The sequence below is a fragment of the Phaethon lepturus genome, unplaced genomic scaffold, assembly GCF_000687285.1.
Source record: "Phaethon lepturus isolate BGI_N335 unplaced genomic scaffold, ASM68728v1 scaffold39848, whole genome shotgun sequence".
Lineage (NCBI taxonomy): Eukaryota > Metazoa > Chordata > Aves > Phaethontiformes > Phaethontidae > Phaethon > Phaethon lepturus.
The window spans coordinates 1-12,135 of NW_010557552.1; the positions used below are offsets into that span (position 1 = coordinate 1).

A 12,135-nucleotide genomic window follows, 5' to 3' on the forward strand; every position below is an offset into this window, starting at 1 on the left:
GGCCGCGGCTCCCCCTCACGCTGCGTTTCATCCCAGGCTAGGCCGGCCCGCGCAGGGAACCAGGGGAGGGAGCTGCCCGCACCCCCACGTCGTGCTTACGGGAATCCGCCCGGGCCGAGCCCAGCGGGGGGACTCGGGGCGCCGGGAAGGTGCCGGCAGCGTTAGCAGCTCGGCAGCGGGAGGACCTTCCTCAGCGTCCGTGCCCCGGTCAGGGACGGCATTGTGCTGTTTTGCTACAGGATAAAAATGGCCTCTCGGCGGATCACACGGGAGACGTTTGATGCTGTAGTGCAGGACAAAGTTAAAAGGTATCGCATGGACCGGAGTGATGCTCTAGAGGACACAATCCATCATTTTAAAGGTAATGAAACCCGGGCATGACGTGCCGTGGGTCATACTAGCTATTCTGCTAACAGCTATGTTAGATTTCTTGCCTTCCATTTACGTATATTTGCCTAAAACGTGGATTTATGCTGGTGTTTTTCCACATCCATTTTTATTTAAGAGGCTAATAGCTTGGTATGACTGACAGTATTTCAATGTGGAACGCAAATTCCAGGCAAAACCCCCGAATTTCAAACAAAGGAATTCTGTTCAGGCTGCATCAGAGAGTGGGTCCAATTTCAGGGAGGTCTCCAGAGACATCGCTGCAGGATGCAGTTCTGTTGATGTCTAAGTTAAATAAATGTAGGAGTGCATTTGAAGCCTTTGGGTCTTTGTATTTTGTGTTATTTTTGGAGAAAAAAATAAAAGCAGGACATTAATCTCATTAACGTATACAAAACATGATCTGCAAATTCTTTTATATTTTAAATTTGATACATAAAATGTCTAGAAAAATAACTTGGATTACATTCCTAGGAAATTGAGAGCTTTAAAATTAGATCTCTTCTGTTTTCTTAAAGTTGTATAAGCTCCAAACAAATACTTTATTTTAAATACTTAATTTGTTCAAGTATTCTTTACTTTCTGAATATAACTACTGGAATGAGGGAATAGGGATTCTTGGATGCTTTGCAGGAAATTCTAGTATTTCTGACTGTAATGTTATCGTAGATAATTTTGTATGAGTTTGAAGAAAATATGCTTTTCAATTCTGGAACTCTGGCATTCAGTGTGGAAACAGAAAGTGCATGGATTTGATATTTTTACATCTGAGAAATCTGAGCAGAAGCATTATGAGCATAACATTAGCATCTTCCTAGACTGAGAAAGTTGTGAGTGAGTAAAAAATGGGGTTTATAGCAGAACTTGCGTTTCAGCTTTAGTGAGAATAAAATTTTTAATAAATTGTTTGGTCATGTGTGTTTAGGCATTATTAAATCATTTGTTGCTTTTTGCTTATTATGAATTTTTCAATGTATGTAAGAAACCAAATGAGAATGTCCTAAAGTTAGATGTGTGTGCTGTTCTTCAGAAGTTTTGATGTGTTGATTCTTGTAAGTGTCTAAATGTGTTTATTAAATTTTTTTCTTAATACTACTTGCAGTATATTGGTGTTTTTATGTTTTTATCATTACAGCTCATTCAAGGCCAGTGCCAAGACCAAGGTACGAAGACAGTTTTCATGATGATGGAAGATATGACAACACCCAGCACCATCCACATGATGACTGGAGTGAAGACCCTAGAGATGACTATCCAGGACCTTCTTATAGATCTGCTAGTCCTCTCATAAGGAAAGATAACTATTACCATGATCAGTTTGGCCGCCCGGCATCTCGTGACCGGGAATTTGGCCGCCCGGCATCTCATGACCGGGAGTATGGGCATCCAGCTTCGCATGACCGGGAGTATGGGCGCCCAGCATCTCGTGATCGGGAGTATGGGCGCCCAGCTTCTCATGACCGGGAATATGGACACCCAGCTTCCCATGATCGGGAGTATGGCGGCCTGGCTTCTCATAACCAGGACTATGGCCCTCCTGACTCTTGGGAATCCACTGGACCACATGAAACTGATTTTAGTTCTTCAGATATCTTAGGTGATTTTAGATCACCAGGACTCATGGAAGATGAATATGGCAACATGGAAAATCAGGAGTATGATGTGGACTTTGGAATTCAATCTGACAGCGAGTTCCGACCCCCAATACGGAGGGGCAACATTGGCCGGGGAAGAGCTCTGCGAGGAAAGCGTATTACAAGAGGTGCTATTAAAACTAAAGTATTCAAAGCAGATATCAAGACTCCCCTAAAGAAATGGAACACTAAAAAACTGCAACCAGGCCCTGATCAGAAGCCAGCTATGCCACCTGATGAAATGCCAGAAACTGCTGAACGACCTAACCAGAGGCCCGTAACAGTCCAGCGCCCTAACCAAAAGTTGCTTCCACGACCTAATCAGAGGCCAGCTATAGCAACCCAGAGGCCTATTCTCAGGCTCCCAAAGCCTGCGCACGTTTTCAGAAATCTCAATTTTGACCTTGTGGACAAATCAGACATTTTTTCAACGTTTGGAATAGAAATTATAAAATGGGCTGGGTTTCATGCAATAAAAAACGATGCAGAATTTTCCCGGCTCTTTGGAGCTCTCTTTGAACTAGAGACAGAAACCTGTGCAAAAATGCTTGCTTCGTTCAAATGTTCTTTAAAGCCAGAACACAGAGATTATTGTTTCTTTACTATCAAGAGTTTACAACACGCTGCTCTGAAAACTCCCAAAGTGGACAATGAGTTTTTAAATATGCTGTTGGACAAGGGTGCTGTGAAAACAAAGAACTGCTTCTTTGAAATAATAAAACCTTTTGATAAATACATAATGAGGCTACAAGACCGCCTCCTGAAAGGTGTTACGCCGCTGCTTATGGCCTGCAATGCTTACGAATTAAGCATTAAGACAAGTGGTTTTGGTAATCCAAGAGAAATGGCAAGTGCTTTTGAGACCACTGTTTCTCTTTGTCGTAAATCTTTAGCCCTTCTGGGTCAGACCTTCGCACTAGCATCTGTTTTTAGGCAAGAGAAAATACTTGAAGCTGTAGGGCTTCAGGAAATGGCTCCAGCACCAACGCTCAGATTCAACGTTGTTCGGAAGAGAGTACATTGAAAACTTGAAGGCTTGGTTGGAGAAAAGTGGATATCCAATTCAGATGAAAAAAACTGAACCAGAGTCCACAGTACAGCTTAAAAAACCCTCTCCTGATACAAAAGTTAAAAGTGAGTGAACTGTTGTAAGATACTTTGCAGTATATAATGTCTTTATTTGTTGCTAGCATTTTATCTTAACTTTTGTGGCTTCATTAGGTCAGGAGTGCCTAACTCTGGGACTTCCATGTAAACCCCTAGCAGAGCTGAGGCAGGTAGTAAATACTATCTGTTGTAGCAATTGCTTTCAGCTTTGTGGATGAAAGCATCTCTCCTTCCTCCCCTCTCCTGCACATGCTTATACTTTAAATCTAGGATTTTCACCTTGTGCGCTTGGCTGCTTCAGCTGCCTACCCTCCAGCTGCACAACTCCGAGGTAGGGAGGCCAGGACCACAGCTGTAACTGGCTACATCACAGAGTAAGTATTTGCATATAAGCAAAGTTGGAGATGTTACCACTACTGCTTTTATCAGATGCAGGCGTATTTCTTTGAAGTTGTTTGTATACTACCCTCTATAGGAATATTATCTCCTCTACTGTATTAGGCCATCTAGTTCATCCTCTGTAAAGCACTCTTACTCGTTACTATACTCATCTCGTTTTTCCTAATTTAACTTCAGATGCTTTCACAGGGAGATCTTGCAGCACTGACACTGAGTGGCTAGTAATTTGGAACTTGCCCCTTCAGAGTGCTGTTCAAATGTAGCTATTGTGCACAAAATCCTTTTGGTACAATAAGTAATTGCCTTTTAAAGGATGGCTTAACTTGCCCAGGAAGGCAAAAGAGAAGTTTCTTAAACCACAGTGCTTCTCATAATAAACTGTTTTAGAATCTAAGTTGAGTTGAGAAAACACTCAGAAGGTTTCTGAGGTTTCCTTAATTTATTCCAGTATTAAGTGCAGCCTTTTTTTTATTAATATGTTGGAAAATTGCAAATGTCAGTGTGTCAAAGAATAACAAAGACGATATATTGATACTCTGTTGATGAAAGTAATACAATGACTGCATTTTATCTCTTCCTACAGCCCCACAGCGAGCTGATAAGAAAGTTGTAGAGACAATTGAACAGCTAGTGAATAGCATTGTTTCAGGAACCTTGTCTGCCAAAGACAGAAATGCTCAGAAGAACTGTCCTGAATATTGGTAGGTGTGTTTGAACAGTATGTTGTGATACTACTCTCCGCTGAAGATATTTGGAATATATTTAATTAAATTCATTATTTCATACAATGGGTGTAAGATCAAAGCCTGTTGTGTATTTAATCAGACTTTTTGAAAATGTTTCCTCAGCTAATTATACTTCTTGGTATCCCCGGAAATTGTCCTGTTGCTTCTGTTTTGTCTAGTAGATCGCATTCCTTTTGCTCTGTCAATAATGACTATATGTCAATCCAAATACAAGATGTTAAAAGCGATTTATATTTACAAGATGAAAATAGTAAGCAAATGTAGTTAATATAAAACACACAGTAAGGTAACAGACTTAGGGGTCTAGAGTTCTGTGAATTATGTTGGAAATGGAAAGCTTGAGACACTTCCAAGTGTAATGGTCTTTTAATATGACAGTATCACTTCATGTGTGAATTGCAGCATAGCTGATTAATTACTAGCCAAATGATTTATGTCAAAACTGTCCATCATTTATATGCTTGGCAAATAACTTACTGCTTTAGAAGCAGAGTTGGCTGTTATTCTGAGGAAAAACCTGCGCAGGCTAACGTTAATGTAGCAAGCCCTGGAAGAAAGCATTGATTGCTACTGACTTTCTGGGCTGAGAATTTGAGATTAGTTGTGCTTTTAGCTTAGGCTTTCATTGTATTTATATGGTTTTATTTAGGTTCTTGTCTGATGAAGATAGTCTAGAATACAAGTATTACAGACTGAAGTTATCAGAGATGCAAAGGCGGACATCATCTGGAAAGGAAGCGGGTGGTGAGGGCAGAACACTAGAAGAATCTGCAACAGAATCAGTCAGGGCCATGTTGTATGCCAGGAAAGTTGCAAGTATTAAGAGAAGGCTATTTAAAAGAAAAAGGCTTGGAATTATCACACAACATGGTATTCGAGGAAGGAAGGTGAGGAGAACAACCATAGGGACACAGACTGTGCTTTCAGCCGGTACAGTGCTGAAGCACCAAGACAAGCATCTTCAAGGTTCAGTCCAGTCAAAGCCTTCTGTATCAGAAACCAGCCTGTCTGAGAAGAATTCTTCCCTCGATACCACCTCATCCTCACAATGTGCCACCACTTCAGAAGTCTCTCTGCCAGCAGAAGAAAGGGCAGATTCTGAAGACTTATTAGCACCACCTGAACTTTTCCCACCATTATCCTCTCAGTTTCCCGATGGTAAGTGAAAATTCAAGATTAGATTTTAAGTTGTAAATTATGTGAGAAAAGAATTGCATAGAATGTTCTGCTGGAAATTCTAAAAATAATTTATTTTGCTAAAGTAGATAGTTCTCAACTGTACTGACCTTCCAGTGATGCAGATTTTGCATGAAGCTATAGATAACAAGTGTTCTGTTTCTTGCAGTGGATGCTAAAACAATGGAAACTGCTGAGAAGCTTGCCAAGTTTGTTGCTCAGGTAGGACCAGAAATTGAGCAGTTCAGCATAGACAACAGTGCAGATAACCCAGATCTTTGGTGAGTAACCTACACGTTTATCTGTGTAACTGGACCAATAAGAAAAATCAAAATATGTCTAAACAATTGCTAAAGAGATATTTCCTTTTATTATTTGTTGAGATGTATGCTTTTATTCAATGTGTTTAGGAACAGAGGATTTTGAGCAATACTCCTTGTTGTCCTGCTCAGCACCTCCATTAATGGTGAATATCTGAAATACCTAAGAAAGAAAAACACTTCTCCCAAATGCATACATGCACTGATATATGTATTTTTCTTTTATATCTTAAGTAATTGGCTTGCATCTTGAAGCAGTGTTCTGCCAAAGTATTTTCAATCTTGTTATTTTTTTAAGTGAGACTTTGATTACAATGGCCTAAGTGCTCTAGCAATTAGCACAGGATTTTCTCTTTTAGTCATGCTGTGCCAACAAAAATGGAGCCCTGTTATCTCTTCTGTGTCTCAGAATCAATACGCCTATTTCCACATAGACCACATGACTGAAATTTGGAAGACCTGAATTCTCTTCTGGGGTCTGCTCTTTGCCTTCTGGGTCATCCAGAGCTAGCATCTTGTCTTAGCTTCTCCATCTATATAATGAAGATAATTGTACTGAATTCTTTACAGGACAGTTTGAGAAGTGCTGATAAAAAGCAGTCTGTAAGAATTGAGAATGATTTCTATTCTTACTACATGTTGTTGGGGAATCGTACAGTTCTACAAAACCACACCTGGAATGACCATTAAAAAATTAATAAGATATTTATTTCTAATGTCTTGCTTCATGATAGCTAAAGAAAAGTTCTTTCTGATACTATTTTCACTGTAATTTTTGCTCAGGTTTCTACAGGATCGAAACAGTTCTGCTTTCAAATTTTACCGAATGAAAGTCTATGAGTTGTGTCCATCTATTAACTTCAGTGCTGTGTCAGAAACAACTGAAGCTGGGGAAGGTGCTAAACCTGAAGAGAGACATTTGGATATTTCAGAAGAGGAGGAGGAGGATGAAGAAGAAGAAGAGGAAGAAGATAATGAGGAGGAAGCTGAGTTTGAGGAGGATATCTCTCAGCCTTTGGAAGAAATGGAAATGGAGCAAGCAGAGGAGGGAGAAGAGGATAACATGTCAGCAGGTAGAAGTGTGGAAAACATAGCTGAAGAGATGATTTCCAAAACAGGAGAGGAATTTTCAACAGGTGAAATGCAGCTAGCCGCATCATCTGATGGTGCTATACCAAATCTGTCGACACAGGCATCAGCTCCCGCTCCTGGTACCCTATTTCCTCGCAAACGAATCAGCAGCAAGTCTCTGAAAGTTGGTATGATTCCTGCTTCTAAAAGGATTTGCCTCATAGAAGAACCAAAAGGTGAGTGTTACTTAAAAGATATTTTGTAAGTATCAGTACAAAATTCCTGATTTTTATGTACTTTGTTACTGATTATTAATGGCTAAAAGAATTACATTTCTTTAACATAAAAATGAATACAATGTTCATTTTAAAGGTTCCTTCACCTGACAAAGGAGAATCAGAATAAATTGTGTAACAGTTTTTGTATTACAGTGCAATGGTGAAGTTTGCATCAAACATCATTCCTCAGATATTCTCTAAGTATATGTGAAGGTTATTCTCTCTCTGCTGCTTAGAAAACTCACAGCAGTAGTTTTTGTGAGGTTTATTCTATCAGTGTACAGAAGGCTTAACAGACCTAAGTATAGCACTGAACATGTTTTGAGTGTTTGACTAAATATATTTAGACTTTGTATTGGCCTGTCAAATTTTGTCAATATGGCCACAGCAGGGGTGGGTCATGATATTCTAAGAATTGAGCGATAAGTAGCTTAAAACTGATTATATGTGCTCTGCAGCTACTATAACAAATGTCTTTTCTTTGCATAATGATTTGTATTGGTAAATGTTGTCATTTGTGGTATGAAAATGATGTACAATAACCTCATTTAAGACCAGTTTGAATTTTCTATCAGAGTATTACAGAAGCTCAGGGAGTTGAAAGATCTAAAGTCCTTATAGTATATCATCCATCAGTGTATTGCCGGCATGATATGTCCAAAACTAAATACATGCATATAATAATTACCTTTTTGGGGGGCGGGGGGGGGGGCGCGTGGTTTGGTTTTTGTGTGTTTTTGTTATCCTGATCTGCTGTGAGGGTTCTGAGTTTAGGCCAAGGCATTGAATTAGAGTCCCAGTTGCGATGCACTTTTGGAGTTCTGTATTAAAATTGGTTTTCTTTACAGCTGAATTTTGTCATTGATTTGATTTGCAGTGCATGAACCTGTCAGAATTGCTTATGATAGGCCTCGTGGTTGCCCAGTTACAAAGAAGAAGAAGGTAAAGAACTCGTCTTGTTTGCCATTGCATTCTGAGAACCAACTGTCTCCACAAGAGACAGCCTCTGAAAATGTGTCATTGTCATAAAATGGAATTAAAACCTGAAAAGCCTGATCCTGAAGAAGATTAGACTAAAACTGAGGAGAGCCTTGCCTCCTGCTCTCTTTTAACTACCTGTGTAAAAATGAAAAATTTTATTATTAGACCACTATTGAACAGCTGTGTGTTAATCTTTTCTTCTGTTTAAAAAAAACAATTAAAAATCAGTGCATTGCTATCTGAAAAATATGTTGCAGTTTTCCAAAATGGTGAAATGTGGTTTGACTGCTTCTGTATTTGTAGTAAGGATTCAGTCATCAGATCATTCAGTATTTGTTATTAAAAAGCATAACTACTTTTTAAAATATGAAAGTATATTCTTTGCTATTTTAATAATGTAATTAAGCAGTTTGAGAACCTGAAACCTTTTTTTTTTTTTTTTTTTTAAACTGGCAAGGCAAATATTTACTCTTTGATAGAGGTTTTTCTATCTAGTTTAGCTAGTGCTGCTTGGAAGATACTTCTGTAGATCCAGAAATTCAAAAACACTTAGTTTATGTGGGGATGGTGTTGAGGGATTTTTAACACACCATCTCCCTGTATAACAAAAACGCATTTGGTTTTCTGTTTTTTCCTCTCCATAGAAACCAAAAGATTTAGAATTTTCACACAAGAAACTGACAAATAGGAACGTGGGTTTCCAGATGCTTCAGAAGATGGGCTGGCAAGAAGGACATGGCCTTGGTACACGAGGAAAAGGAATCAGAGAGCCTGTAAAAGTGTATGTAATGGGAACACGCTACAGAAATTTCCCATCTCTGGAAAAGGCTGGGATTCTGATAGTAACTATGTTTATCTAACCCACCTAGATGTGGCCAGTTCACTGTTCTGTTTCCTTCTTGACATTGGCCTCTGGCCTCAGCAAAATTGAGCGTGGAGACTTCACACGCTCTTCTGGCCAGACTGGGCAAAGTCTGGTCTGGAAGGTGGCTGTTTCTTGCCATCCACTTTGACATCACTGAAGGCTGCAGCATGAATGCTGCAGCGTGCGGACGCTTTCTAAAGATATATGGGTGTCCTTGTTCTTCAGGGGGTGTTTTTTGTTGTTTGATGTATTTAGGTTTTTATAACATCCAGTATTGCCCGAGGGATCTCCTTGCTACCACGCCAGGTACATAATATATAAATAGACTTTAGGAATGTCTTACACAGTACTCCTAGGTTTAGGCAACAAATTTATTTTCTGTCTAATTACGTGATTCATTCCACCGCTTACTGAAAGAGGTAAGTGTATCTGCCAGACGGTAAGTGTGCTTTTTCCTTTAAAATACACTTTTGGTTTTGAATCTTCATTTTATCTTTTAAAGTTGCTGTATCCAGTGTCCACTGCTGCCAGCACGGAGAATGGATAATACCTCCTTCAACTCCCTGACTGAGTAAGGAGGCAGAAACGATTTATTTCTCTCTGAACCCATATAACAAGCTTTCTAGTCCATTAACAGTCTTCTTTCTCCAGGATTTCTATATTCCCTTCATGCCTTGGACAGTACCAGTGATTTTAGCTGGTCAGCTACTGCTGGTTGTTTGTTTTCGTTTTTCCTTAGTGCTCCCTGTGGTCCAGTGGCCATCACTATATTTTCTGTATTTCCTTATTCAGCAGCAAATGAACAATGAGAAAGCAGCTTACTTCGCCGTAGCTCTCTTGTGTTCACCAGTGTTAGAACCTTGGTTCTTAACCTCAAAACTTGTTGGGACCAAATATATGAGTAATTTTTTTGTTTTGGTAGCTCCCGGCACAGGTTTCACTGTACAGCTAATCATGAGCTATTTAATTGTATGTGATCTGAAAGTTAGCCATCCACATTCTGAAAGTTTCTAGCCATCTTTAAAAACTGCATTTTTAATGCGTGAAAATACAGTTTGTCCAGCTTGAGGTCACTCTTGGAAAGACATCTGCAAAGAGTAGTGAAGAACTGCTTTCTGTATCTCTTCCAAAAACTTTTGACCTTTTCTGTAATGTAGAGAGAACTCCATACTATTGATTATTTTCATGGTGTGCACCTCTCCTTACTTTCCCATCAAAGTCATTCTTTGGACAATACTTTGGAACAATCTCAGTGAGGGTGAAACCAGTGCGATTTAACATTTTGCTTTCTTTTGTTAGTTGCTTTGATATTAAATGGAGTTTCGTGTTAGTCTTGTGAGCTGTTACCTGTCTTGAGAACTAACTTGTTCACAGCTATGGGTCTGACCAATTCTACTGTTCAAGAGAAGCTTTAAAAAAAACCCTCCCACACTCAAAGGCAGAAAATTGTTACGGGAGAGACGCTCCTCTGAGTAATTATGTCATGTCTTTGATTAGTTTTTTTTATTCTGAAAGTAATCTAGAAGAGAAACTGTGGTGTAAATAGAAAAAATAACCCTCATCTTTCTGTTTGGAAGTGTGAAGCAGCCATTGTGTAATGGAAACAGCAAATGAAGGGACTGCTTCAAACAGCTTATGCTATAAAAGGTGAAAAAAAAGAAAAGTTTTGGGAGGTCTTTTAGGTGACTTTACTTCTAACTGTAATTTAAAACGTAACTTAACTTGATCATACAGCTGCCAAGTCAGACTCTGTACCATTTGGAAGAAAAAACAGTACCCAGGGTTTCTACTGTGGACTGTAAAGTTGAATTTGCTTTTTAGAGTCTGTGGCTATTCTTTTAGAATTGCACAACAATCTACTTGGCTTAAGTGGACCTATTATTCCAGAAATTGGATAAGAGTAATTTTTCTTAAGGTTTTCAGATTTTAGCCTGATAGCACAGCTATCCTAATTCCAGTACATGGGTCAGTCTAAATTTTCTTACTTCGTGTAATGAAATCTTTAATAGAGAATACCAGTGTAACTGCCCTGGAGGATAAAACTGGCACAGAGGATCATTCCTGTGTCAGAAGTTTCATTAATCTTAGCTTTGTAATGTCTACGTTCTATGCACATAGCCTGGAGGAAGAGGTGGTTTTTAATTATTTGTATATCTGCATTCTTGTGGGTCATTGTCTCTATCTACTTCCAGGGCAGAAAGTTGTTTTGGTATTATTCAGGCCCCTCTGCTTCTGTTGGCATGTTTGGATGAAGAGAGATGAGTTAATGACTCATTTTTCTTGGAAGCACAGGACCTCCAGGTTTTGTCTGTGGTGTGTGTCCTACAAGACTTAAGCTTGCTTTGGGTGCTAGAAATTTTAAGCAAGCAGCATTATGTTCCCTTGGTAAAAATTCTGTCTTTTATCCGGAGTTATGTGGTGTTTCCTACTGATTCCTCAAAGTCTCTTAACTTCTGTAATTTTTGAAATGTAAGAAACAAGGCAATTTTTGCCATCTTTTCAACAGAGGATTCTATCTACCATGAATAAAGTGCTTAATACAAGAGTTCATGTAAGAATTTGATCTGTTAGATGACTGTATCTTCACTGCTCCCTTAATATCATAGGAGGATTTTCTTCTGGTGGGTGTTTGCATGTGTAATGGGAGGTGGGAATTGTTTTCTAGTTGATCTGGTATGCCAGGTACCAAGCCTCTGCTCCCCTTCTCCCCCAAATGAAGCAGAATTACTCTCCACTTGAATTGTTGTCTATGTTGGAAGCTGTTGTTTAGATCTCTTCTGCACATTGTCAAATGTAATAGAAACAGAGTGTTCTAACTATTCATTTTACTCCCTAGGGGTGCTACCTCTGCAGGGGAGGGCTTGGGTGTTGCAGGGGAAGAAAATAAAGAAGATGCATTTGATGTTTTCCGTCAAAGAATGATACAAATGTACAGGCAGAAAAGAGCAAGTAAATAGGTATGTGCAATGGACACGTCTGGTTTATGCATTCCCGCAAACATTAAAATACCAGGGTTTTTACAATCTTCATGTACCAAGAAAATATTACTGTTATTATTCCATGAGTATATCTGGCTTCTTAACATTTCATGAAAATCCAGACCTACGTTGAACTGCTGAATTACCCCAATCTTACTTTCTAGGTTTGACATAAGAGACTCGCTCGCTAGAA

At 39.2% G+C, this 12,135-nt stretch overlaps 1 protein-coding gene across 1 annotated transcript; it reads left to right on the plus strand.

Annotated features, from left to right (window-relative positions):
- The first annotated feature begins 246 nt into the window (after window positions 1-246).
- On the plus strand, window positions 247-11,921 carry SUGP2 (SURP and G patch domain containing 2). Its single transcript, XM_010292793.1, is given in 11 exon segments — window positions 247-361; window positions 1,523-3,011; window positions 3,013-3,155; window positions 4,111-4,228; window positions 4,923-5,431; window positions 5,619-5,730; window positions 6,553-6,770; window positions 6,960-7,076; window positions 7,996-8,060; window positions 8,744-8,880; window positions 11,801-11,921. Coding segments are annotated over 11 exon segments (3,144 nt in total).
- Window positions 11,922-12,135: the final 214 nt, after the last annotated feature.